Genomic DNA, 27,590 nt, shown 5'->3' on the forward strand with positions numbered 1-27,590 from the left:
GCAGGTGCCAGGCCCTGGAGAGTCCCCGCACCCCTCGCAGCGTCTGGGGGCCTGGGGGCCTCAGGCTTGGGCCTGATGAATCCGGAGCCTGCTCCGCCCGCGGCAGCCCGGGCTCTGCGTCAGGTCGCGCCACGGGCCCTTGGCGGTGCAGTGACCAGGGCAAGGGCCCCGTGTGGATGACTGAACGTGCCCCCTCGCACCGCGCCACCCCGCGCCCGAGTTAGTGGCAGGGGCTCGGGGCCTTCCCTGTCGCGGCCCCGCCCTCGGCGCCCCCACCGCCCTCCCCACGCGGCGCTGCCCCCGCGGCCACACAACAGGAAGCGGGTAAATGAGGGTCAGCGTTATGACCCCTGGTGGCCCGCGGGGAAGTGGCTGGCCCCGAGCCCTCCTCCCCTGCGGCACGAGCCAGGGGGAGCCAGTTCCCAGAGCTGCAGACTCCTCCGGCGCCCAGAGGCCGCCAGCCAGGACCCTGGGGGCAGTGACGGCCAGAACTGTCACTCTCTGCCTCCTGCACTTCAGGCCCTGAGGCTCCGGCCACGCCCGGCCCCAGGTGGCCAGGCGGCCCCCATCTGGGCAGCTCCTGACCCTGACTGTGGCTCTGCCCCTGAGGGCTGGCGACCTCCCCGCACGGTTGTCCCCGGCGTGAGTGGCCCACGGCACTGGGTGCTCGGCCGTTCCCTCCACAGCGGGGACGACAGTCCCTAAGAAACCAGCCTTCAGAAGCGGAGCTCTGCTGGGGGCAGCATCTCCAGCTGGGAAACTGAGGCAGAGAGCAGGTGCAGCCACGCGGCATCTTCCCCCAGGGCTCTCCTCCCCAACCCGGGTCTCCCCCGGGGGAGTCCAGGGCGGTGCTGAGCGTCGGCAGCTGGGTCTCCACGACCTGTGGGGAGCCAGGGTGCGGGGCTCAGCAAGGGGGCACCACTGGGTCAGCAGGCCGCCGGGCCTTCACCCACCCACCCAGCCGTGTCCCGTGTGCCCTACACGCCCGCTGGCCCCAGCCCTGGCGCCCCCCTGCTGCATCTGACCCCCGGCAAGTCCCCCGAACCCCACGTAGCCCCTGACCTTCCATCTGCGGGGAGGGGGCTGGAACCCCCGCCCCCGGGATGGCTGTGGCCCAGAGCGGCTGGCCTCCTGGGGGTCGGGCCCTCTGCCCCCAGCTGCACGCTCAGCGCTGTCACCCTGAGCCCGGGACATCCTGCCCCATTGTGACCACACTGGGAGAGGCCGGGTGCTGACGGCTCCAGCTGCGGCGACGGGAGCCACCGAGGTGGAAACTGGACATGGGGTCATGCACGGGACATGGGGCTCTGGCTCATCAGCCGGCGAGGACGGGCCGGGGGGCAGCAGCTGCCCCGGGCCCCCGCAAGGTCGAGGCGGGCGGAGAGAGGACGGCCAGGATGCCCCCCTGCTCCCGGCCGCTGACGCCGGCCGGAAAGAAGGGCCTGCACCCCACGCCCACGCAGCCCCAAGTCCCACGGGCGGGCCCTGGCTCGCCACCGAGGTGCAGCCGTGGGCAAGGAAGGCGCCTTCCGAGCCCGCTCAGTGGGAAGAGCCGGCGCTGTGGGGGCCTCCCCCTTGGGAGCCTCGGAGCCGCTGCAGCGGGGGACCGGGCCTACCTGGTGGCCTCTCACCGGGCCGGGCCGCCCCCCACGCAGAAGAGCGACTGTGGCCTCCTCACCCGGGCCCCCGATCACAAAGGAAAACCTCCGCCACCCAGAAGTTTCAGTGCAGTCGGTTTTATTATTAAAGCCAAGATTGCAAAATGGCTGTCTCCCCCCATGAGCCGCCCACCCCAGAGTCATCCCCTGTGTCCTGTGAACGTGAAAACCCCATTTGTCTGGGAAAGCCCCAGAAGTGCTCATGCCAAAGGAGAGAATGAGGGCGGGGGGAAGAGGCTCGGTGGTGTCTGTGCTCCGCGTGGCTCCACCCGGGGTCGGGAGACCGACCTGGGGGTGGGGCTGGCCCACCCCGCTCACAGTGCTGTTCCCAGGGGCCGGGGGCGGGGAACAAAGGCAACGGAAGAGGCTGCGCTGGCCCCCGCTCCACCCTGCTGAGGCTGGGCCACAGGCTGGTTTTTGTAAAAATGGTTTAAAAAGACCCCAGCCGTGAGCACCACCCCCTGAGCAGGGCCAGGGGAGACGCCTGCTCTGGGCCTTGAGGTCTGAGGCATGTGGCCTCCCCCGGTGACACCGCCCTGGGGGCAGCAGCACCCCGAGGGGGGCTGGGCGGGCTCCGGGGCCCTGTGTGGGGGCCCACGCCATCTGGGACCCAGGAGAGCACCCACGTGGCTGCGCCCTCCTCCCACCCAGCCCACCTGGAGCTCTAGGCTTCGGGGACCCTGTGCAACTTCTGCTCTTTGGATTCCAAAGACCTGAACTTGTCCTCCAGCGCGGGGGCAGTGGGCTGGAAGTGGACGACGGGCTTGATCTGAAAGACGGCAAAGCCCTCCTGGTTCTTCTGGTTGAAGAGACTTAGCCTGCGCTCCAGCTCGGGGCTGCTCGGGGCTGAGCCTGCTGGGCCGGGCCGGGACACGGGGGCTAGGTCCAAGGCCCTCTGGGGCGGGCAGGGGCCCTCCGTCGGGGAGGACAGCAGGTCCTGCGCCGTGGCCTCTGCCCTCCGCTGCAGGGGCAGCCGGGGCCGGGGGCCGGGCTCCGAGGCCGGCTCCTCCTCCTCCTCCTCCTCTTCCTCCTCCTCCTCCCCCGGGGCGGTGCTGCAGTCTGTGCAGGAGCCCAGCATCCGGCTGCTGTGGCTCTGGGCCTGGGGGATGGAGCTGTGCGTGGAGCGGGAGGCGCCGTTGGAGGTGGCGCTGGCACAGGTGCCATTGCTGCTGAGCTGCAGGGGCGCGTCGCCTGAGAAGAGGTCGGAGGAGATGTTGGGCTGGTGGACGTCGATGGCAGCGGTGGTGACTACGCACGCGGCGGGCTCTGGGACACCACTGTCTGCAAGAAAGGACAGGACGCCGGTCACTCCCCATCCTCTGCTACTCCTCTGGGGACCCTGACAAGGGCAGCCGTGGCGGGCTGCTCCGCCCGCTCGGCACTGCAGGACAGGGGGCTCCCCGAGGGCTGCATCCCGGGCGGGCCGGCCGTGGGCCTCGGCGGGCACGTGGGGTGACTTGCCACGGAGCATAGCGTAGCTCACCCTGGCCCAGGAAGCATGAGGTGCCAGGACAGGGGCTCCGAGCCTCAGGGCCCAGCGGTCATTCAAGGCCTTGACTGGGGCCAACAGGGGGTGACACGATCAGCGCTGTGCCCCCCAGAAGATGGTCCCTGTAGGGGGCATGCGGGGCGAGGCCCAGGACTGCTGGGGAGGTCCAAGGGCTGTTACAGGGGGTGCAGAGGGGGCAGGGGCTCCCCGAGAGCCCGAGGAGAGCGCAGGGGGGAGCTGCTCTCGGAAGTCCGCACATCGCATGAATCTTTGAGAGAGGAACACAGATGACCGCTCAGGGGCAAAGCCGGAGAGGAGCCCGCCGCCCACCACGTGGCACGTCCCCTGGGTGACTCCGGCCTCACGGCGTGGCGTGTCCTGAATGCAAGGACTCGGGAGAGCCGGCTGCAGACTGCGAGCCTCCATACACTGGCCGAGACCTGGGGATTCTGTTAAAATCTACTATTTCCCATAAATGAAAAGCACCGGGTTCCCCGAGGCTCCTTCCGAGAGCAAGAATGCAGCAAGTGGAGCAAGGGCACAGCCCACGCCTGGTATTCTCGAGCCCCAGCTGCTGCCTAGCCCCCCGCCGTGGTCTTGCCGAGAGGCGCTCGGGGTGCGGGGCCCGGCCACGCAGGGGCGTAGAGCGCAGCCCCTTCCCTATGCGGCCCTGGCTGCTGCCCACGGACACTACAGCGCAGGACGGTGCCGGCGGGGAGGCTGCGGTCATGCCGCCCAGGCCCTGGAGGAGCGGGGACGCCAGGCCCAGCTGCCCCTTACACCCCATAGGGACGCGTGGGCCGCCCCCGGACTCACCACTGCTGGGCCCGTTGTAGTACTGGTTCCCGTAGCTGTTCACGCTGTCCCCCGGCGCGGCACCTGCACAGTGGGATGGAGAAGGGGGTGTGGGCCACGGCCAGGTCGTGACCCCCCTTCGGTACCCCCTCCTGTCACCGCGGAGGAGGCCTCTGCGGCTTCCCAGTCCTCAGTGGGATCTGCCCTGGGGCTGGGCCACACCACGGTCCCCATGGAGCATCTGGCTGGACGTGGGACGTGGGCAGGAGCCTTTCCCTCTCTGTCCTCAGTTTCCCCATCTCTGAGAGGAGGCCTATGGGAGTGGCTCACCCCCAAGGCTGTGGGGAGAGGCACTCCCAATGGGCCAGCTTCCAGCAGGAATGTCCGGGTGAGGCTGATGCATCCCGAGGGGGTGGGGGCAACCCCGACGCACAGAGGGAGGCATCAGGGCCAACGGGTGGTGTGGGGGACCCTGGCAGGCTCCAGAGCATGCGATGGTGAGGACCCTTGCCTCCGTTTGGGGTTGCTGCCCGGCCCTTGGGTTCCAAAAGGGCCCCAGCCTCAGATCCGCCTTCGGACGCCAGCGCCACTGCATTAGAGCGAGGCGGCCGTCCGACGTCTGTCCCCTTCCTCATTAAGGGGGGCCAGCGAGCTAGCGGAGGTCAGGAGGTCTCCAGGGTCCTCCGCACACGCAGGCCTGGTCCCGCGTCTCCCGTGGGCTCCTGGGGGCAGCGTGTGGCCCAGCGCGGCCTGTGCTTCCCGGCGCCCCGACATCCGCAGCAGCCCGGGGCTGGGCGCACGCACGCCCAGCTGTACGAGCTGTCTTGGCCGCCTCAGATCTGTCCGTGCCTGCAGCGCCAGGTGTGTTTGCATTCCTGCCGGGTCGGGCAGGGGCCTCAGGCCTGCTCGGGGCCTGGTCCAGGACGCTGTGCGCGCCTTGTCATACACTGTGGCTGCTGTCCTGCCCTGTGGCCCGGCCCTGGGAGGCAGGTGGAGGCTGCAGTGGCCGCCCCGGCAAGCAGGGTGAGTGCCCCCTGCGGCCTGGCCCAGCCAGGAGGTTCTGGTCGCTTCCCTCGTGTGATCCTTGGGCCTTGGCTGCAGGGGCCTCACGGCGCAGGCAGAGCTATGGGCCCAGCTGACGTGTCCACAGACTTGTGACAATTCATCCTAAGGGAGCTGCTCACAGAAGGTGGCCTGGGGTGAATAAGAAAAACCCAGGCCCTAGAAAACTGCATGAAAGACCTGAGACCAGAAACGCCTAGGAGGGCGCATGGGCTGCAATCCCCGGGCTTGGCGGTGGTAACGTTTTTCTAGAAATGTCTCCTAAGGCAAGGGAAACAGACAAAGGCATAAACTACTGGGACTAGACCAAACTAAAACGCATCTGCGCAGCAGAGGAGAGCATCCACAAGGTGACAAGGCCACCTACCGAATGGGGGGAGATACTGGCAAATCATATTTGAGAAGGGGCCAATATCCAAAATGCTTTTAAAAACTCATACGACTCAACAGCAAAAAAAACCTCAAACTGATTAAAACGTGAGCAGTGGACCAGCAAAGGCATCTCTCCAAAGAGGACACCCAGATGGCCAAGACCCGCGAGAAGATGCTCAACATCCCTCAGCATCAGGGGAACAGACGGAAACCACAAGGAGACGTCAGCTCACAGCCGGCAGAATGGCTAAAACCAACAGCATGGGAAGCAGCAGGTGCTGGCGAGGACGGGGAAGGGGGGAGCCCCCACGAGCTGCTGGTGGGAACACCAACTGCCGTGGCCACTAGAAACCAGGCTCAAAAAATAAAAAAAAAAAAAACGAAAAAATAAAATAAAATAAAACGGGGGATCCCCGGATGGCTCAACGGTTTAGCGCCTGCCTTTGGCCCAGGGCGTGATCCTAGGGTCCCGGGTTGAGTCCCTCATCGGGCTCCCTGCATGGAGCCTGCTTCTCACTCTGCCTATGTCTCTGCCTCCCTCTCTCTCTGTGTCTATCATAAATAAATAAATAAATAAATAAATAAATAAATAAATAAATCTTTTAAAAAATGGAAAAAAAAAAAGAGCCACCATACAATTCCATCACTGGGTATTTACCCAGAAAAAAATGAGAACACGAATTTGAAGATAGATGCACCCCTGTGTTGGCTGCCGCACTATTTACAACAGGCACAAGGTAGAAGCAGCGTGAGGGCCACGGACGGGAGCGGGTAAAGATGTGCGCGCCCACACGCACACATTTAAGAAGCAAAAACAAAAAAGTGCAGGCCCCAGTTGCGCCCTGTGTCGGCTACTGGAGGCAGTGTGCCCGAGCCCGTGCGGGGCGGAGGCCAGGACTCCCCGCCTCCACGGAGGACCCCGCCCCCGCGCGCACTCAGGCCTCAAAGCCCAGAGGGAAGCCCTAATGCTTGGCTCAGGGCTCCGGTTCCCCAACCTGTTCCAATTTGCTGCTGCGCGACCTGGGGGCGCTCGCAGAATGGGGTGCTGCTGGGTGCCCGGCGTGAGAGCTGCACCCGACACTGAAGTCCCATTTTTCTCAGAGAAGACGTGTTTCGGCTATTAGTCTTATTTTGGAAAAACTGGGGCCCGGAGACAGGACCAGCAGCATAACTGTGGGGCCCCTTGTCCAAAAAGTATGAGGGTCCAGAAATAAAGCCACACATATGGCCAACGAATGACAAAGGAGCCAAGAACACAGAACTGGGTAAGGACAGTCCCTTCGATAGTGGTGAGACTCAATAACGTGAGACCCGAAACTGTGAAACTCCTAGAAGGAAACCCAGGTGGTCAGCCCCGTGACATCAGTCCTGGCAGGGACTTGCTGGATTTGACACCAAACGCAAAGGGAATAAAAGTCAACATAAACCATCGGGATTGTGTCAAACTCACAAACTTCTGCAGAGCAAAGGAGACCGTCCCGGAAACCCAAAGGCAACGCAGCGGATGGGAGGGCAGGTGCGGCTCCTCCCAGGGTAAGGGCCACCGCACACATGCATCAAGGACGCGAACCGCTCAACAGCACAAAAAACCGAACCGATTAAAAAATGGGCCGAGGATCTGAATAGACTGTTCCGAGGGCGACATCCACGCGGCCAAGGGACACCGAGGAGACGCTGCACGTCACCCCCACCCACCCCACCCCCGTCGGGGAAATGCTGACCAAAGCCACCTCCCGTGGTCAGAAGGATGAAGTGAAAACACAAGAAGCCACAAGCGCCGGTGACGACGTGGAGGAAACGGTCACTCGGCTGCCGCAGCCGCCACAGAAAACGGAGGCGAGCGTCCTCAGACGGTTAAGGATAGAATTTCCACCCAATTCCACTTTGGGGCATTTATCCCAAGTAAATGAAAACACTAACTTGGAAGGTGCCCCCCGCGTTCCTCCCAGCACTGCCCGGCGTCCCACGAGGCGTCCCGCGGGGTGTCCCATGGGGTGTCCCGCGGTGTGTCCCACAGTGACGGCCCGAGAGGGGCCGAATGTCCGCCCCACATGCACCTCGCACTGGCAGCCTGGGGGTGGGGGCATCACGCTAAGACCTGGGCGCCCACAGGCGCAAGAGCACCCCAGTAGCAGCTAGGTGGGGGGGTGTCGTAGAATAAACAGGCTATGGGGATGCGACGCGGCGCCAGGCGACCGCCCTTAGCAGTGACGTACAGCACATTTCAACAGTCGCCACCTGGGTAAATCTGAAGGGTTCTCCTCACCAGAAAAACCCTTAGGGAGTATGTCCGGCGACCGATGGTAACTGGGCGATCGCCCTGCGGGACGTGCAGTTATTGTATCATGCACCCAAGGGGGACAGGCAGCATGTCCATCACACATCACTTAGGAATTTGGGGACAGGGCCGCCCGGGGGGCTCAGCAGTGGAGCATCTGCCTTGGGCTCAGGGCATGACCCCGGGGTCCTGGGATCGAGTCCCGCGTCGGGCTTCCTGTGTGTGGAGCCTGCTTCTCCCTCCGCCTGTGTGTCTGCCTCTCTCTGTGTCTCTCATGGATAAATACAATCTTAAAAAAAGAATTCCGAGAGGGCGACAGTGGGGCCGAGAGCCGTGTGACCACAGGGTCACCCAGCCACGGAGGCGGTCCTGCTCGGCGGGGTAAGGCCAGCCCGTCAGGATCGCCCGGGTCCTGTGCCCCGACTGCCACAGGCTTCGGGGAGGATGTCCAGGCCTGGCAGTTCAGCCGGCAGCCACCCTGGCCCCTCCGAGCACCCCCAGCAGCGCCGCCCCGAGGCCCGACCCCGCCCGCCACCGTCCTGGCCCCTGCAGGCCGTGGTGGGGCCGTTTCGTGGGACGCTCTCCGGGGCCCGCGACTGTGCGTCGGGAGCAGGGCCCGTGGCCTGGACGCCGCCTCCCGGGAGCTGCAGGCCGAGCGGGGTGCCCGGTGCCCGGTGGCCGCGCTGCAGCCAAGCCGCACAGGCAACACGTTTGGGGGGTGTTCAGGGCGACACGGGGCACCGGGAACTGGCCGCCCAGACTTTAGGGGTGATGGCGGCCCAGCTGGGTACCCAGAAGCCGGCCTGCGGGCAGCCGTGGAGCCGCAGCGACCCCTGGGCAGCCTGTCCCCCCCAGCCCTGTCCTCCCCGCCTGGGCGCTGGGTCAGCAGCCGACACCCCTGCCCCCCTTGCTGGCCCAGGACACTGGCTTGGCCACACCTGGTGTCTAAGGGCAGGATGGGCACCGCGCAGTTGCCCCCCAGCTCCCGCCCTCTGCCCGGGCACTGGCTCCGCTGTCCCTGCTCCAGAGGCTGGCGTGGCGTCCAGAGAGGCAGGAGGCAGAGGATGTCACTGGGGGTATGGGGGACAGGACTGGACGGCCCGGGAGGCCCAAGCACCTCGGGCAGACACCCGTCGTCGCAGGAGGGCCAGCACCCCCCCGCCCTGCACGGCAGCCAGGCAGCTGGTCACATCCACCCTGCGTGGCCCTCCTTGCCCTCGGGGTTCCTCCTGCGGGGGCAGCGGGCGGAGGGAGCCAGGGAGGCAGGGACTCGGAGAACGTGAGGGGCTGTCTCACGAGCTGTGTCTGCAGACTCTCCAGTCCCATATCTCGACTCCCTGTGAGCTCAGCCGTGGCGCCAGGGAAGGAAGGCGCTGCGTCACGGCCCACGGGGCTGGAGGTCAGGACGCTTCCGAGGGGCGCAGGACCCCCCAGCATGCTGAGCCTTCGAGCCTCACTTTGCTCGTGAGCAGCTATGGGCCCGCGGGGAGCCTGCCGAGCGCCAGGTGCGGGACCTGCAGACTGGAGGGTCTCGGCGGGTCAGCGGGGACACAGCCAGGATGGGCCCCGTCCCCCAGGAGTCCCTGGAGGGTCTCGAGGGGCGAGGGCGCGGGTCCTAGGCGGAGGGCGTCGGGCCACCTGTGGGCAGCGAGTGGAGAAGCTCCAGGACGTCACCGCCACACAGCCCGCAGCTGGAAGTTTCACTGGCCTCAGCGAGGGCGCAGGGCTTGGGGGCCGGGGCAGCGAGGTCACAGGCCTATGCGGCACCTGCACGGGGCTCATCCCTCAAATGGATCCGTCGCCCTGACCCCAGGCCCTCAGGACGGAGTCCCGCTGGGAAAGAGGCTGTAGCCGAAGTCGCGGGGTAGGCGGAGGTCCCGGTGGAGCAGGGCGGCCGCGGGCTCAGCGTGAGAGGGGTCTTCGTGGAAACCAAAGGAAACGGGAACACGGACACGCACGGAGAATGCCCGCGAAGGGGAAGCCAGGCCAACGTCACCGGCCACCTCCACAGTGAGTACAGAGGCCCCGGCCCTGGGGAGGCCGACCCTGCTGGGACCTGGACCTCCGGCCTCCGGAGCCTGGAGCTGGAAGGTCAACTTAAGAAGCCCCCCCCCCCCCCCAGGTCGGGGCAGCCTCCAGCCCAGGTGCGAGGCCAGGCATGTGGAGGTGCAGCCGCTGCCGAGGGGTGGATGGTGCAGCCCTGGGGACATGTGGGGCTGGGCCGGCCGTGGGCTCGGGCTGGCCGGACGCACCTAAGGGCTTGGAACAGCAAGGACAGCAAGGCAGGGGTGGCCTCTGGCGCCCGCGACGGCCCTGCGGCTGCCCCCAAACTGCGTTTTGTCCCGGATGCCGCTGCAAGAGGAACCCAACGCTGGAATTCAGGGAGGAACAATGTAGCAGGAGCCTGGGCGCCGCAGGTTGGGGACGGGCAGGAACGCAGGGACATTCCCGGGAGGAGGGAACCCCTCGAGGCCGCCCCTGAGGCCCCGGCCCTAAGGTGACACTGCAGCCAAGGTGGAGGGAGGGGGGCCGGAGAATTTCCTTTTCAAGAGATTTCACTTATTTGAGGGACAGAGAGTGTGAGCGGGTGGGTGCATGGGTGTGGGGGGAGGGGACAGGGGCCCCTGGGGGGTCCTCCATCCCAGGGCTCCCCCAATACAGGTGGCAGGGCTGGGTGGCTCTCCATCCAGGCCGCGTGGGGCCAGCGCAGTCACGGTTGCCCCTCCCAGCCCCAAACTATCGTCTGGGATCTGAGGGTCTCTCAAAACAGGACAGTGGTGGCCCTGCTCCATGACACCCTCCGGGGCTCTCGCACACCCATGGGCTCCTCCTGCCTCCTGCCTCCTGCCGGGCACCTGCAGGGCACCTGGCTCCGCGGGTGAAGGGGGCCCTGGGTCCCACCGCGCTGGCTCTAGGCCCGGCTCCAGGCCCCGCGCCGCCGGCCTCAGCGTGTGACCCTGTGTGACCCTGTGAAGGTCCCCTGACCCGGTTGGAGCTCCGGCTCCATGAGGAGGAGGGGCCAGGGGCGACCAGCTCTCTCCGGGCGGGCGCACGGCCTCAGTCCCCCCTGCGGCGGAGCACCTGGACTCGCAGGGACGGGGCGCCGGGGCCGCCGGGACCTCCGGGTGTGAAGAAACCCGCCCCCCCTGGTGAGTAAAACCAGGCCTGACCCGGAGACAGCCCATCCAGGCACCTTCTTGGAATCTAACATTGTTTTTCCGAGATAAGAAACCGCCCCCCCCACATCCTGACTAGAAAGTCCCTGAACATGTTTGCGCTGACCTTCAAAGGGATCAATCATGTCATAAAACCCAAATGCTATGCGACTCCCGCGTTTTTCTTTACCTTTAAAAGATGCCTGTAATTGCTAATCAGGGCTCTCTTCCTCCTCGGAGGCGGAGAGCCCGTTTGCGCAAACGTGCAATAAACCCTCTTGCTAGTTGCATCTGCCTGTCTGGGGTCTGAGTCTCTGGGGCGTCCACCGGGACACGTTGGCACCCGTGAGCCAGGGTCCAACAGCGTGAGGGAGGTGACCCCTTGCCCCGCAACTCGGGACGGCGCGCTCGGGGCAGGAGGACACGAAGGCAACGCAACGGCGCAGGAGCGGTGCCGGGCGGGGTCCCTGGGCCCGGCGAGGGTGCGGGTCCGCCTCCCGCTGCCCCCTGCGGGCCTGACCCCTGGGAACCTGCCTCCCCAAGCCCGCACGGCCCCGCCTGGCCCCGGGTCAGCGGGAGGGCGCCTCCCCCATCGGAACCGCGGCCCGAGGGCGCCCGAGGCACCTGCGCCCAGCGCCCCCCGCCCCCCTCCGCTCCCTCCCCGCCTCGCCCCGCCCTTGCGGTCCCTCCCCGCCCCGCCCCTGCGGTCCCCGCCCCTGCGTTCCCTCCCCGCCCCGCCCCTGCGCCCCCTCCCCGCCCCGCCCCTGCGTACCCTCCCCGCCCCGTCCCTGCGCCCCCTCCTTGCCCCGCCCCGCCCCGCCCCGCCCCTGCGCTCCCTCCCCTGCTGGCCCCTAGCCGGAGCCCGAGCCCGGGGGCGGGAGCGCGGTCCGCGGGCGGCTCACCTGGCGACGGGGGCAGCTCCTCCTCGACGCCGCCGGCCTCCTCCGCCCACCTGCCGGCCTCCAGCACCTCGTAGCGGCCCCGCGGGCGGCTGAGCACGTGGGGGGCCCGCAGCGCCGCCTCCCGCTCGGCCGCCAGGTCCAGGTCCTGCTGCGCCAGGTGCGCGCGCAGCTGCCGGATCTCGAACTGCGTGGGGAGGAGGGGAGGGTGGTGGGTGCGGGCGACGCCCCGGGACCTGCAGCCGTGCCCGTGCCCGAGGCACCGCCGGTGCCCGCGCGCCCCGCCCTGGGGGAGGGGAGGGGAGAGGCGGGGGGGGGGGGCGGGGAGGCGGGAGGCCCGGGGGGAGGGGCACGACGGCCCTCCGCTCCCTTGGGCCAATCTGCCCCAAGTGCAGCCGCACGTCCAGCTACTGCCCTGACCCCCCCTGCACCCCTGCACCCCTGCCTCCCGCAGCTGCAGCCGCCGCAGCCTCGCACCCGAGGGCTTCTCACGCACCTGCGGGGCCGGGGCCGCCCGGGAAGGCCAGTCCACAGGTGCACGGCCACACAGCAGGTGCACAGCCTGGCCCCGCCTGGCTCACACCTGCGCCCCACGGACGCGCCCCCCGGACTCGGCCGCACCTGCCCGTTTGAATTCTCTGCACCGTCCTTACCACCTTGATGTCTTAAAATCCTTTTTTAATGTTTTATTACTTTTCTTTTGGCGTCGGTGAAACGCACAGTTAAAGGCTTCAGTGACATCAGGACCGACCCTGGGGCACCTCCCAGGGTCAGAGTCACAGATTTTTCTCTGGGACCACTCGGTTTCCCGAGAGCTCACAGCTGGGGGCAGGGCCGGGGTGGGCAGAGGGTCCCACCACTACTGGGGAGGATTTTCACGGAGTCCTTGGTTCCAGGCTGCACCTCTCCCCAGGCCCCGGCCCCCCAGGGCCCACCTGCCACACCCTTGGATCAGTTCCCAGAGGACAAACCTCTGATTCTTGTAGGGGGTATGTGTGTGGGGGGGTCTCTTGGGGCCTAGGCACCCACATACTGGGTGTGCAACCCCTCCCCTGGCTCAGCTCCTCATTCGCCCCTTTCCTCCCCGGCTCTTGGGGGCCTGGGGGGATAATCAGCCCACTTCCCTCGCCATCCTCTACAGGCACTTCAATTCTAGATTCTCCACTCGGGGGGATGGGTTACCCCTTTCTTGTCCACTGTCCAATTCCTCAAATCCACTGAAATCTCCATCCTCTTTGTCCTTATGGACAGGCCCTACCTAAAGAGACACTTTCTTAATTCTTATGTGTTTGTGGCTTTTTAATTATCATTTTAGTGGACTTTGGGAAAGGAGATCCGATAAATATGTGTGGTCACTTCATTTTCTTTAAGGTCTGCCTATTGGTTTTGCTTCTCTCACCACAGAGAGTTTTTGCTGGTTAAGAAAAAAAAAAAAGGCCCGATGTGTAGTTCACGCCAATGTCTGTGGTCTAAGTACTCCAGCGTGGCCAATCTCAAACTACCCACACAACGTCACGGAGAATTGGGAAGGAGCGTGCCCACCTGGCTGCCCCGCACACACTGCGGCCCTTCACCTCGTAATGGAATATCGTCTTCGTGGAGCAGGGAGCCGGTCTGTGTGGTTGCTGGGCACAGTAAATGTCGTTGATAAATGAATGAATGAAGCCAATCAGCTTTGCTCAATTCTGTGGTTTCAGACTGAGCCCCAGCCCTAGCCCGAGGCTGAGACAAAGTCTGAGCCTTGATGCTGAGCCCTGACCCTGCTCATGCACTACGCTCTGACCACGGTCACGAGCTGAGCCCCACCATAGTTACACGGTAAGCCCTACACCCGCTCGCACGCCGAGTCCCGAGCCCGATCACACACTGGGCCCTAACTCTGCTCTGGGTGTAGGCGCCGGCTCTGGACCTCAACAAGCCAGAGGCCGAGGAGTGAGGCTGGTGTTATGGGGTGGCCTTCGGTGCAGGGGGAGCGGGCTCAAGCCTCCCTTCTGGCAGCAAGTCCTCAGAGTCACGCAGGGCCCCTGAGGCAACCCTCCTGCAGCCCGTGGGGCTGGAGCGCCGCCTGTGCAGGCTGAGGGGCACCTCCCACGGGCATCCTAGCCCGCCTTCTGCAAGGCTGCTCCCCAGGCCCGTAGGGCAGCAAACGGCCTCCTGGGCCACTCTGGATGGTGCATTACTGATAACTTGTCATCGATACAGAACTGCCCATGAGCGTCCCGCTGGAATTCAGGCCAGGCAGCCGGAGGCCCGGGCTTGCCCAGCCCAAGGCCACATGTGCAGAGACCGGCACAAACATTAAAACAAGTCTTAGGCTCGAGACATGAACCCCCAGAGTATGGGAGTTGTCCCGGGCAAGCCTGCGTTCATTCACTCACTCGGGCGAAAACTCTGGTATGTGCTTTGGAATGAAAACGCCTCTCCCGGCTTGGACGTGAGTACTCGGTGGCCCCAAGTGGGCGGAGGGGAGGAGGTGTCTGGGGCACAGCCGAGAACCTCCCAGGACAGCCTCAAAGGCGGACACGGGGTGGCCCTCGTGGCAGGCCAGGCCTGATGTGTCCAAGAGACAGAGGGCCCGGGGGAGACGGGCTGGGTGTCCACGGGGCCACGGCAGGTGGAGCCCGTCAGCCACAGCTAGATGTTGCAAGGACATCAGCCTTCCATCCTCTGAGCAGCAGACAGGGCACAGGAGCGGATAGGATCATTGAGCCTGAGGACGGATCTTCAGAAAAATATCGAAACTTATGCCCCCTACCCCCCCCCCAAAAAAAACAGGAGAGCGAGTGAAGAGAAGCGGGTCTACGAGATGTGAGACACGACCCAGGGGCCTGGCATGTGCAAGCGGGACTCCAGGAGGATGGAAGGACGAAACAGAAGCAGTCAATGAAGAAATCGTGGTCAAGGACTTTCCGGGTCTGATGAAAACCAGCGATACACAGACTCAAGATGCCTGGCAGGTCACCAGAGCAGGGCCGATCCCGGGAGGCCCTCAGCCCCTTTATGGTGCGGGCTTTTAGCGCCGGCCGCGGTGTGGGGGGGGGGGGGGGCGGGGGGGGCTGACCCCTGGAGCACACTTGGGAGGCCTGGGCCTTGACCGGCGCGCGCTCTGGCCGCTCGCAACCGTCTCTAACGCACTGGCAGCAACTCCACCCGATCCGTGCTGCCCGCGGCTGGCCCTGGCCCACTGTCGGGGTGGTGGCCGGTGTTTACTGCCGTCGGTTTCACCGTTTTTCGTAACAATAAAAATCAGGAGACGGTCGCAAAGTAATGATTTAGGAGCCGGGGAAGCTGAATCCGACCTTGACCCCCTTCCATCCGTCGTGAGGATGATTGGTCGTCGGCCATAAATTTAAATTATGGCAAAAGGATCACATAAGTCATTCGTCTGATGGCTAATTGTGTCAGCTGAATCGGCCTGTCACTAGAGCTCTCGGCGGCTTTTCAGATCGTGTCCCCAGCTGAGGAACACGTGCACGAGCTTCCCTCCCGAATAATCCAGGTGACAAAGACCATTGTGCGGAGCTGCGGCCTCGGGGCCTCTGCAGGAAAAGCAGGGCCTCTCTGGGATGGGCAGCTTGTAGCAGCACCCCAGAACCAGGGTGGGCCCCATTCCCCGCGGCTTGCAGGCTCCTGACAGCCAGGGGAGGGGGCGGCCCAGCCTCAAAGGTGAGGATGCCCCAGGGGCCTGGGGCAGTGCCCACCCCCCACCCCCGACGGGGGCTACGGCCCCGCAGGCCTCCGGTGCGAGGCCCCCCACCCCGCACATGTCACGTCTGCCAGGTGTCTGTTGCTTGGTGCCAAGGCTGTAGTCCTGCATCTCCCGGGAAAGGGCCAGGGAGACTTGCCTCAGCCACTGGGACCACTCGGGGGCGGGGGAGCCCCTGGGTGAGAAAAGGGCAGAGAACGTGGGAGCCCGAGGGCTCATTCCAGCAGCCTGTGTCCTCCTCGGGCCCCTCTGGTGCCCTGAGCGTGACTGTGTATCTGGGTCCCACCTGCAATACGGGGCCAGCGGCGCGGTCCCGGCCCCCCACCTCTGCTCCCGCTGCTGATGGAGGGAGGCCGGAGGGGCCGTGGGCGCGGTGGGAGCGACAGACCCCGGGGGCCAGGCCGCTGCGGTTTCTGCATTTGTTTGATGCGGTGGCTTGTGTTACTCCCCACTACGGTGACCGCCCAGGCGCCCCATGTCTGGGCAGGCTAATGGCCAGTGGCCCCGCGTTCCAGCCCCGGAACCACAGGCTTTGTATCCTGGGAAACAGGCCCGTCTCAGCCCTTGTCTGTCCGGCTTTAAAGGGGTTAATGCCCAGCCCAGCGCTCGAGCTTCCAGGTCCTTCCAGGTCCTTCCAGATCCGTCTAGATCCCTCCAGGTCCCTCCAGGCCCTTCCAGGTCCTTCCAGGTCCTTCCAGGTCCCTCCAGATCCGTCTAGATCCCTCCAGGTCCCTCCAGTTCCCTCCAGTTCCCTCCAGGTCCTTCCAGGTCCCTCCAAGTCCTTCCAGGTCCCTCCAGTTCCCTCCAGGTCCTTCCAGGTTCCTCCAGGTCCCTCCAGTTTCCTCCAGGTCCATCCAGGCCCTTCCAGGTCCCTCCAGGTCCCTCCAGTTCCCTCCAGGTCCTTCCAGGTCCTTCCAGGTCTCTCCAGTTCCCTCCAGGTCCTTCCATGTTCCTCCAGGTCCCTCCAGGTCCTTCCAGGCTCCTCCAGGCCCTTCCAGGTCCCTCCAGGTCCTTCCAGGTCCCTCCAGATCCGTCTAGATCCCGCCAGGTCCCTCCAGTTCCCTCCAGGGTCCCTCCAGTTCCCTCCAGGCCCTTCCAGGTCCCTCCAGGTCCCTCCAGTTTCCTCCAGGTCCCTCCAGGTCCCTCCAGGCCCTTCCACGTCCATCCAGGTCCTTCCAGGTCCCTCCAGTTCCCTCCAGGTCCTTCCAGGTTCCTCCAGGTCCATCCAGGCCTTTCCAGGTCCCTCCAGGTCCCTCCAGGCCTTTCCAGGTCCCTCCAGGTCCTTCCATGTTCCTCCAGGTCCCTCCAGGTCCTTCCAGGCTCCTCCAGGTCCTTCCAGGTCCCTCCAGGTTCCTCCAGGTCCCTCCAGGTCCGGGAGCTGCAGGCAGCCTATTCGCTAGTGGGCCCTTGCGCAAATGACGTGCTCTAGCTTTTCTCTCCGTCTCCGTCTCCGCCTTCACTGAAAGACTCCGGAGGACCAGGCTTTCGGGTGTCGCTTGAGTTAGCGCGATCCCTACCGCAGCCTGCGACATAAGCCTTGTTGCCTCCATTTTCCCAAGGAGCCCGAGGCCCAGGGCTTACGGGGGAGACTGGGCAGCCGGTGGGCATCTGGCTGGCCGTGCGCCTGCAGGCCGCGCCCCAGGGGCCGCCTCGGTCAGGGTCCTGAGGGGCTCGGGAGCTGCCCAGGCCTCCATGCGGGCAGGGCTTCTCGTCATCTGAGCCCCCGCGTGTTGCTGACGGTCTCGGGGTGAAGGTACTGAGGGAACAGAAGGGAGCTTCCATCCGCGGTCCCACCCGTGCTCCCATAGCGGAGGAAAGAGGTCGGTTTTGGGGGCGAGCCGGGAGGGACCCTAGTAACTCGGCCAGAGGCCAAGCTCGCAGGGCAAGGGGCAGGTGCTGTGGGGACTGCGGGACGGGTCTCGGGCCGAGAGCAGGATCCTGACGCAGCCACACGTGAAGCCTGGGCAGCAGTTCCTTGGACCAGCGGAGGACGTCGTCGCACGGGCCTCCCCCGGCGTCGGACGAGGCTGGGGCTTGTGAGGCCGAAGCGCGGAGACAAGGGACACACGGCGGCGTGTCACCTCGGAGGCTGCCTGTGCAGCAGCGACGTCGATGCCCACCAAGCCCCGGGCCGGGATCCGGACCAAGAGCCACGTACGGGTGAGCATGGGGAGGGGGGCGGGGACCCGCGAGCAGAGGCTCTGCTCTGCCCCCGCCACGGGTGGGCTTCGTGGAAGCAGGTGCCGGAGGCCGGGCAGGGGAGGGACAGGGGAGACTGCCCAATGCAGCGCCCCCTCCTCCGCGGGCCCCAGGTTTCCAGCAGGAATCGGTTAAGGGTGGGTGAGCCCTGCAGCCAGAAGAGGTGACGGGGAGGAGGGAAGCACCGCATCCCGTGGGCCTGCCCCGAGCCGCCCAGGGCAAGCCCCGAGACACCAGCGCTCCCGTCCCAGTGTCCCCGCCGCCGCCGTGTGATGGGGGCGCATCCGCCCCTCCTCTGTGCCTCGCACCGCCTCCCCCTGCAAGTCTGGGTTGGGCCCGATGCCCTCGAAGGACCCTTCCCTTTACCACAGGGTGGTTTCGGGCCGCGGTAGGAACCGGGCCGCCTCCTGGCGCCGAAGGGGCGACCTACAGGGTGGTCCCCGAAGAAGCCAGCAAACCACGTCGCCAGGGAGGTTCTGCAGGGCCACGCAGACATGCAAGTCAGGCTCCCGGAGGAAGGGGGGATGGATAGAGCAGTAGCCTCTCCGGCAAGTGGCAGCCGGCGGCAGGGCCTCCGACCTCGGGCTAGGCCGTGCCAACAGCAGGCGGCGGGATGTGAGCTGACCGTCGTCCCCGAGCCCCAGCCCCAGGCTGGGCGTGAGGAGAGCCTCAGAGGAGCCCCGGCCACAGGCAGCTCGTGAATTCCCGGCCAGTAGCCCAGGCCCAGCATCAGCCAATGCAGCGGAGGCCTGAGGAACGTCTATGGGCAGGAGGAGCCGAGGGACACACGATGGCCACGTGCGTGGGCCCCAGACCCCGATGCGGCCTCGGGTGGGAGCCTGTGCACGACCTGGGGGGCAGGGAGCTGGGGCGCTCGGGACTCGTGGTGCTGGCGGGCAGCGCATGGTCGCTGAGCTCGGAGGAGGGATGTGGGCGGGAGGATGACATGGACGCGACCCTCGGGGACGGCTGGGAACGTGCCCGGCCCCCGCACCCTCAGCTGGGCAGCCACCGCTGCTCGCCTGCCTGACCTGCGGGGTGAGGGGCGGGTGCGGGCAGGGGGGACACAGGCCGGGTCGGGGGACCAAGGGCCACACGGGTCCTGGCGCTGCCCCAAGTCGGCCGAACTGTCCCCGGGCCTGGGCCCTCACGCCGAGCATCCCCGGCCCGTTGTGAGGCAGCACTGCTCCCCCGAGGCCCTGTGCCCTGGCCCCCCGACGGCTGAGAGGTGCCGTCCGCCCAGCTTGGGGGAGCAGCACTCCGGCTGCCCCGCGCCCACATCCCCCGTAGCCCCACGCTTCCAGGCCAGCCCAGATGACAGCCCTCGGGCGTTTTTTAGATTAGGGAGGCGCCTCTTGTCTCCTTTCCAGATGTCACACCTACAGATCAGCTCCTCCCTGTGCAGACCCCCAGGGCGTCTCCCCGGGGCTGGATCAGAGGCCCCCCCGCGGCCTGGCTGGAGGCTGGGGGGTCACCCTGAGCGCTCCCGGCCCCGTGGCCCAAGTCACCGTGGGCCAGCTCCTTCTCCATGGGCTGGAGGCTTGTGAGACGTGGCAGCGGCGGCCGTGCACCCTGTGGACGCAGCCGCCTGTCCAGGCTCCAGCAGGGCCGGTGCACGGCGCATCCCCCTGGCCTCTGTCTGCCCCCCGCCCAGGCCTCTGTCCCCGGTGGCCCCGCTCCAGCCCGTCCTTGCACCTGCACCTGCGCCCGCCCCCCTCCTCTGACGGCAGCCGGACTGGCCCCTCAGAAGCTCCAACCTGACTGTCCCAACAGCCTGGCCCGCGCCCCGGGTCAGCCGCCACCCAGGCCTGCCTCCGGGTCCTCCTACGGCCTGAGCTCGCCTGGCGCCAGGTGCCCTAGCGCCTCACCTGCCCCCTCCACCCTGCCGCCCCCTCCAGGTGGCCTGCTGCCCGTCACTCTGGCCCCCATGACCCTGCCAGGCGCACGTGCACCAGGCTGCACTGGGTTTTGGGGGCTCCCATCCTCAAGTCACTCGGGGCTCCATGGGGGTGGGGGCCTCCCCACGGTCGTGGCAGTGCTGGCGGCCGGATGCCTGGTGACGAGGGGGCCGAGGCCTGTGGTCGCCTCAGTCCACACCCGGGACCCATGGATGCTGTGCCGCTTGGGGCTGCTCCCCTGAGGTCTCCTGTCACACATCTTGTGCGGAGACCAAGGCCGTGGTGTCCCCAGAGTAGACACAGGCTCGGCTCCCTGACAGTCCGAGGAGATGACCTTAAAGGCCGTGTGTGAGTTCCTGTGGGACGTCCCTAGGGATCGCGTGTGCTGACATCGCACACGTGTCCCAGCTGCCCCAGAGCCAGGGCTGGGCTGCGGGTGAGGCCGCCAGGGAGCATCCTGCTCAGTGGGGGGAGCAGGCTGGGGGCACCGAGCGGGCCCGGGGCTGCAGGATGGGATGGCTTACGGCCTGTCGGGACGGCCGGCAACCCCATCCGACCCCATGGTCCCTGGCGGGGACCCACGCCTGGGCCTCAGCTTCCCTGTGTGTCCCCGGGGACCCTACAGCCCCGGCCCCCAGCCCGGGACAGAATGGGAAGAGGCTGAGCGTTACCCCTTGCTCCTGACAGATCTGCGTCAGCCTCTCCAGCTGCTCATCTTGGATGACCTTGGCCTTCTCGTACTGCTGGATGACCATCTCCATCTCCACCTTCACGGGCAGGACGTAAGCTGGAAGACACGGACGGTGCTGTCAGGAGCGGGCAGGCTGGGCCAGGAGCTGTTCCCGGGGGTGCAGGGGTGCAAGGGTGTGGGCAGGGCTGGGCCGGGAGCTGTTCCCGGGGGTGCAGGGGTGCAGGGGTGCAAGGGTGTGGGCAGGGCTGGGCCGGGAGCTGTTCCCGGGGGTGCGGGGTGCAGGGGTGTAGGCTGGGCACCCCGCACCCGAGGCTACGAGAGGGCTGGCCCCGAGCCGCGGTGGCAGGGCGGCCTGCTGTCCTCGCCCCTTGCAGGGGCAGCCTGGGTTCTGGCCCGGAGCCCGGGCGGTGCCTCCGAGGGGCCCGGGCCCTGTGGAAGGCAGCGGGCGCGCCCAGAGGTGGCGGAGCACAGGGCAGCCACAGGGCCGGACAGTCCCCGCCTGGGCTCCCAAGAGCATTTGGCAACACCCCCCACGCAGCAGCTCGCCCGTGGGTGTTCACGGCGGCCCAGAGTGGACGTGAACGAACGTCCAGCCTCCAACGGGCGGGTGAAGGGAACATGGCCCCTGCGCTAAGGGGGCCAGCGCTGCGAGAGAACGGAGTGAGGTCAGACACGAGCTGCCCGGGGAGCCCAGCGGACACGGCTGCTCAGGGAAAGGCCGCAGACCCCGCGGGACACGGGCGCGTGGTCCCCCGTGAGGGGCGCCCAGAGGCGGAGGCAGGAGGCGCCGGGCTGCGGGGGGTAGCGAGCAGCATGGCTGAGCTCCCGCGGCCCCCACCCTGCAGGGCTCTCCGGCCGCACGGATCCCGCAGGGAGGACAGCGCAGACTTGCTGTTTCCTCTGACCTTGAGGGCGGCCCATGCGGCCGCACACCTGCCTTGGGGCTCCCCGGTCTCTGCCGACGCCCTCACACCCGGGCCAGGGAAGCAAAGGGCCGCCTGCCTGCCTGCCCGCCTGCATGGCGGGCCCTGTCCCGAGGCTCCCAGTGGCCCTGCAGTGCCCGTTGGGGACGTGGGAGCCGCTGCTCAGCCTTCCCATGGCGCTGGCGGGTGTGATGTGAGGGGCCGGCGGAGGGAAGCGGGGCCTCGCCTCTGCAGGGGGCGGTTCTCGTGGACGGGCCTGGAGCAGGGCCTGGGCAGCTGGGCCGGGTGGACGGGTCAGGAGCCTGCTGGGTGCTTGCGGCTGCTCTGCTGCGTGACCCCATCCGTCCTGGCCTCAGTGACCCCACCTGTCAAATGTTGGGAGGGGACTGGACGGCTTCTCAGAGCCTTCCCAGCCTGGGCCTCCCGGGCTTGGGCCAGTCACACTGCAGCCTGATGAGGATTCCGGGTCAGCAGCTGCCCCCCGACAAGGCCCCACAGCCCACGGGGCCTTGGGTGGGCGCGGGGGAGGGACGGGGGCCGGCGCTCCGCCAGGGTTGAGCGGGCACGGGGCTGGTCTTCCGGCCTCGTACCCCCACAGCCACAGCTCCGACATTCGTGACCAAGGTCCAGGGCCGGAGTGACCGTCGAGTCTATACCAGGCAGTCTGCTCTTCGCGGCCCAACCCCGGCGCCTGCACCTGCTCCGGGAAGGTCCCCAGCCACGCCGCTGGGAGGGAGACGGGGAGGGCTGCTAGCTGCAGCGGGTTCTGCACCACAAGGGCTTCGCTGCGTGAAACCAGGTCAGCAGTCGTCATCCACACAACCTCAGTGGCACCTCGTCCCTTCACGCGGCCACCGGCCTTGGCGGGCAGCACAGGCCCACGTCCCAGAGGCTCCCGCAGCGGCTGTGCTGCTCTGGCTGAGGGCGGCGGCAGGTCCGAGGACGCCCCTGGAGCCCAGACTCGGCCCCTGGCTTCCCCGTCCCCAGGCCCTCCATCCCTGTCCCCAGGCTCCTCCCTTCCCCGTCCCCAGGACCCCCTTCCCTGTCCCCAGACCCCCCCATCTTCCCCGTCGCCAGGCCCCTCTTCCCCATCCCGAGGACCCCTGTCTTCCCCGTCCCACAGGGACCAGGTGCCAGTCTTCTCTCACCCAGGCCCCTCCTCCGGGGGACACACCCTGGTCTGCCAGCACTTCCTGGAAGTAGAGGCAGCACCCAGGTCGGGACAGGGCTCTCCAGGTGAGGCTCAGCGGGGAGGGCGGCCCTTGTGTCTGAGGGCGCGGACCCAGAGGTGGAGACCCTAAAGCTGACTGCAGCGCCTGCCAAGCCCCGATCCAAGCCAGCGCCTCCCACAGAAACAGGCTCGGATGGCGTCCCCGTCCCCGCCGCTGGACACAGGGGGAGGTGGGCCCGCAGGGGGTGGCGCCTCCACAAGCAAGCAACCGGGGCAGAGCAGGTGTCAGCCCATGCCGGGGGGGGGGGGGGGGGGGGGGGGGGGGCAGTGGCAGGCATGCGTCCCAACGGGGTTCCCAGCATGGGCGGCCCTGCTTCGTTCTAGCGTGACGTGTGGGCCATCCAGACACGAATGTTTGCACGTGACACGTGGGCCTGGTCCCTGAGCTCCCGCACAGAGTGAGCAGGACAGGCTTGTTCTGTCGTCCCGCAATTCCGGAGGCCGCCCCTGCCTCCCGTCCTGTATCACCCCGTCTGTCTCCTCTCTGGGCTGGCCGGTCCAGGGTCTGTAGCAGCCACCTGCTGCCTGCCACTTGCCACCTACCACCTGCCACTGGCTGCCTGCCGCCTGCCACCTGCTGCCTGTCACCTGCCACCTGTCACCTGCCACGAGCCACTTGCAGCCTGCTGCCTGCCACTTGCCACCTACCACCTGACGCCGGCTGCCTGCCGTCTGCCACCTGGCACCTGCCGCCTGCTGCCTGGCACCTGCCACCTGCCACTGGCCACCAGCTGCCTGCGGGGTCTGCTGAGCCCTGTGGACCACTCACCGTCGATGACCCTCTTCACCCGCCAGATCCGGAGCATGATAATGAGGCTGATGGCATCCCAGGGGCTCCTGGGCCCGTTGGCCACGGTGGACGCCACCATTGGGGCCAAGGACAGGATGATGACAGCCCCGTCGAACACCTGTGAGAGAAAGTGGACTTGAGTGGCTTGGGCCACCTCCCGGACGTCCCGGAAGCCTCAGGCGAAGCAGCCTCTCCAGGAGCTCTGTCCCCACGGCAGGCCTGGCCTCCCCGATCCCGGGCCACCTCTTCAGAGCCCCTCGCCCCCAGCCCGCGGGCACTAGACCCTTCACGGGAGGCTGAGCGGCACCTGGTGCCTTCCCGCCCGGCCCCTGACCACGAGGCCCTTTCGCATGGACTAAGTTGATTTAAAGCGTTTCTGAATGATTCAAGAATAACTTAGAATCGTGTAGAATTTCAAGCAGTATCTTGAGGTCCCTTTGCCAGGAACTTGGTCGGCCTGTGCCCCACGCCCTAGCCCCCCGCCTGCCTCCCTGGCACCTGCTGCCGGGCGCCTGCACGGGGCGGGGGGAGGCCTTTGTGATGCCCCCCACTGGGCATTTCCAGCTGCCCCGCCGGCCCCAGGCCCCCCGGCCTTTACCTCGATCTTATTTTCGATGTAGTCCCAGATGCCCAGCACCACGATCCGCAGCACGGTCTGAGGAAAGAGGAGAGATGCGCCGAGGTTACCACTCTCCAGCGCCTGCCGTCCCCCAGCAGGGAAGATTCCGGAGCTCAGGACGCCCGTCTTCCCCGGCCCGCTCCCGGCCCGCGTGGCCTCCCGTGTGGCCTCGGCGCCTGGGTTGCGTGACGTCTGTGCCCCCAGCCCCCCGTCCCCGGCCGCCCCACGGTCGTCCTCCCGCCACCCCAGCAGCGTGCGAGGGCCTTGCTGGGTGGCCTCTGCTCAGGTGTCACCCCCGGGAAGGTCCCCACGCCCCCCAGGCTCAGGGCCTCCTTCCTTGGCATTCCTGTGGGACCTGGACCATCCATCACTCCCCGCCGCCCTGCACCACGTCGTGGCGACCACCCCCCAACCCCCACCGGGGCCCACGGGACACCCACCGCTCTCTGTCACCCCTAATCCCGACACACAGCAGACCGGGAACGGTGGTGCGGTGCGAGTGGGCAAGCGGACGGGTGCGTCACGGATTCCCTAAAACCCTCCGGGATCGACTGTGTGGTGGCTGCCCCCTTGGTGGGTTTCCCCGCTGACCGTGCACCTTCCCCCAAAGCCGGCGCCTGGAGGCTGCTCAGGGGACCAGGCGCCTTTGTCCGCGGGCCCTTCCCCAAACCCAGGTGACGGTTCGCAGGGGCTCACACCGGATGGTGTCCCTTCTCCCGCACGCGACACCCCCGGCCGCCGAAGCCCCAGAGCTGCGGAGGCTGTGCAGGTTGCCGGGCCCCTGAACCCCACCTGGGCCCCCGGCCCCCTCGAGCCTGCGTCTGGTCAGCCGCGTGGGGGCCCCACACGGTCGCTGCCTTCTCGGCTGCTGCTCAATCCCGACGCGAGGTGTGGAGTCCGTGTCGGAGGCGGGGCCGCGTCCACCGTCCACTCCGAAGGCCCGGTGGCGGCTCCCGGGGCAGAAGCGCAGGCCAGGAAGGAGGGACGGGCGTGGGAAGGGACGGGCGCCTCCTGCTGCTTCTTCCTCTTCCTCTTTTAAGATTGTGGTAATGATCCACAGAAACGCGAATTTTACCACTTTAGCCATTTCTCGAAGCGTCCTGGGGCGCAGGGTCCAGCCCCTGCCCTGCAAGCACCGCACCGCCCGGCTCCACAGGGTCCCCGTCTCACTCGCCGAGCATCCCCCCCGCCCCCCGCCGCCCGCCTTCCACCTCCCAGAACCTCCCGGGAAAGGGATCCTCTCACTTCACAAGCAGGACAGCTTGGGGGCGAGGACGGGCCAGCGGGGCAGGAGACGCAGCCAGCAGCGCCCACGCGGGGAGGGGGCCTTGGCGCCGGGAAGGCTCGGCCACCCGGAGCCTGGTGCCGGAGCGCGGGCCGCCTGCCCTGTCCTTGCCGGCCACCCTCGGGGTGCAGCCCCTGGGGCCCGCTGGGGTCGCTGCCCCCCCCCCCCCACTCAGCCTGGGCCTCTGAACACGGCCCGTGGAAGCGGAGCAGCCTGGGAGCGCGTCCTGGTCCTGCCTCCCACCCGGCAGGGACATGGGAGGCCCCTCTGACCCCAGTGCTTGAGTCCGAGCTGCGGGGGGAAGCCGGCTCCAGGACACCCCACCTGGTGGCGTCCTTCACCAAGCCCCAGGGTCCGCGGGGACAGGGGTCCTGGCCACACCGCCCTGCCCCAGGCCCATGGAGCCGGGCGGCCGTGCTTCTCAACGTGCAGGCGAGGCCCCAGCTGGGACATCGAGGATCTGCCTGAAGCATGGACTCCTGGGCCCCGGGGGGGCTCCGATGTCAGAACCTCGGGGCCCAGCCGCCTGCACGACTTCCCTAGGGTGCCCACTGGAGGCACAGGGACGTGTCCTGTGAGGATGTCCCCAGGGACCGCAGCAGGGGGGGAGGCCCGGGTAGCGGCCCGGCTCTGAGCCTCCCCTGGCTCTGTCCCTGCCGGGCACGTGCCGTCGGTGGGACCCCTGGGCCAGCGCCCCACGCCGCCCGCCCCGCCATGGGGAAGACGGGAGCAGGGCCCGGGCTGCCGTAGCCCTGCTCCCCCCTCCGCCCCTCGGCCCGTCCTGGGAGCTGGGAGGGCTTGCAAGGGGCCAAGGGAACTGAACTGCTGGTCCCGGTGGCCTCTTCCCCCCGGGACTGCGGCTTTCAGCCCCTCAGGAGACGGGGTGCTCGGGCACCCAAGACGGCCGAGGCCTCGGCGGAACCTCATGGCAGCGGCACCTGGTGTTTACCGTAAGCCCGGCTCTTGTGTCGTCTTGCAGGTGCGGAAACAGGCCCAGGGACAGACGGGAGCACCCTCTGGTCCTCAGGCCGCGCATCCTTCCCGCCACAGGCACCCCCACCTTTTCCCCCAGGAAGCCCACCTCCTGGGGGGGGGAGTTGGGGGGGGGGCCCTTGCACCTGCTCCAGGTGTGAGTCACCAGGTGCCCCCCCTAACTGGCTGAGGCCGAGCCCCACCTTCTCTCTGGGACGGGGTTGGATGAGCTCCTAGGGCTTGGGAACCTCGGGGGTCCCAGCAGAAGCACCTGCTAAGCTACAAGATGCCTTGATGCAAATTCTAGAGGGTTCCCCTTTTCCAGGCAGCGGAAGCCCCCCTGCTCCCTGCAGAGCCGACCGCAGACCCTCCAGGGGAAGGAGGGAGCAGCTGCCGCCTGGGCCGGAGCATGTCTGCAGCGCTGCAGCTGGGTGGGGGGCTGGAGGCTGGCCAAGCCGCGGGCGCCTTCCTTCACCCCCCGCCCGGCCCCAGGCAGGGGGAGGAGACGTGGAGTCCAGGACCCGGAAACAGTGCAGAAATGTGAGGCACCTTTGTGGGGCCGGAAGCCACCGGGCTGGTGCCGGAGGGAGGCTCTGGGGCATGAGGCACACGTCGGGGACAGTGGAGCGCACGGCGGCGCCTCCCGGGTGGTGCACCCACCAAACAGGAGGGGGGGACTCCCTCTCCATCCCTAACCCTCAGAGTCTGGGCTGCGGCACTGCCCCCAGGGCCTCCGTGTGACCCTCGTGACCACATGTGGCAGCCGGAGACGCCCGGGGCCTCCCCACTGCCTTTGGAGCAAGGCCCCCACTCCTGAGCAGGACGTGAGGCGCCCTTGAGACCTGGTCATGCCTGGTCCCCAGCTCGTGTTCCCCCCCCGACAGCCGGCCCTGCGGGCAGCAGGTGCTCGTCCCTGCACCTGGTCCTCCCCGGCGCCCCCGACGCCCCATCCGCAGGCAGCCCCCCCCAACCAGGTCTTCCACGACGGCCTCACTTGAGTTCCAGCTCCCTTCCCGGGTCCCTGGCGCCGGGCCCACTGAGCCCACCAGGTTCTTCACGGCCCAGAACCGCGGCGGGCGAGGCTGGAGCCCAGGGACTCCCGCGGTCCTGGGACGGGATGGGGATGTGGGCCACGGGCTCGGGATGGAGCCTTCTGAACCCAGCGCGACCCCCAAGAAGCCCCGTGCTCTGGCTCTGGCCGCTCCGTCCTTTTGGATCTCGGGAAGGCATTTCGACGCGCGTCAGGCCTTCCCCTCGAGCGCTGGGGCAACCGCTGTTCACGTGATGGACACGAGGGCGGCCGTGGGAGGATGCGCAGGGGCTCCCGCCTGGGGGGGGGGCAAGGCCCGGCCCGACCCTTGGAGTGGGAGCCAGGCGGGACAGACGAGCCGCCCTGACACCCTGGCCGGTGGGGAAACAACACGCGGCCCCTCGCCCAAGGACTCATGTTCAGACGGATCGAGGAACGATGCAGGCACCCGAGCCGCAGCCTGCAGAAGCTTGAAAACGACACTGATGCCCACGATCGCGTGGCCCGAGACTGCACTCGGGTGAGACGTCCCGGCTGG

The 27,590-nt window shown here is 67.2% G+C and overlaps 1 protein-coding gene across 5 annotated transcripts in view; it reads right to left on the reverse strand.

Annotated features, from left to right (window-relative positions):
* Positions 1-1,720: 1,720 nt before the first annotated feature.
* TMEM266 (transmembrane protein 266) overlaps positions 1,721-27,590 on the reverse strand; it is a 95,224-nt gene continuing 69,354 nt past the window's right edge. For all 5 annotated transcript variants that reach the window (XM_072739216.1, XM_072739217.1, XM_072739218.1 and 2 more), the window contains 6 exons: positions 23,745-23,801; positions 23,126-23,264; positions 20,183-20,298; positions 11,712-11,895; positions 3,964-4,026; positions 1,721-2,939 (listed from right to left, as the gene is read on the reverse strand). In XM_072739216.1, coding sequence (XP_072595317.1) covers positions 2,323-2,939; positions 3,964-4,026; positions 11,712-11,895; positions 20,183-20,298; positions 23,126-23,264; positions 23,745-23,801 — 1,176 coding nt within the window. In that variant the 3' untranslated portion in view covers positions 1,721-2,322. The remainder of the gene's footprint in view (positions 2,940-3,963; positions 4,027-11,711; positions 11,896-20,182; positions 20,299-23,125; positions 23,265-23,744; positions 23,802-27,590) is intronic.

The sequence above is a fragment of the Vulpes vulpes genome, chromosome 15 (genome assembly GCF_048418805.1).
Source record: "Vulpes vulpes isolate BD-2025 chromosome 15, VulVul3, whole genome shotgun sequence".
In the NCBI taxonomy this organism is placed as follows: domain Eukaryota; kingdom Metazoa; phylum Chordata; class Mammalia; order Carnivora; family Canidae; genus Vulpes; species Vulpes vulpes.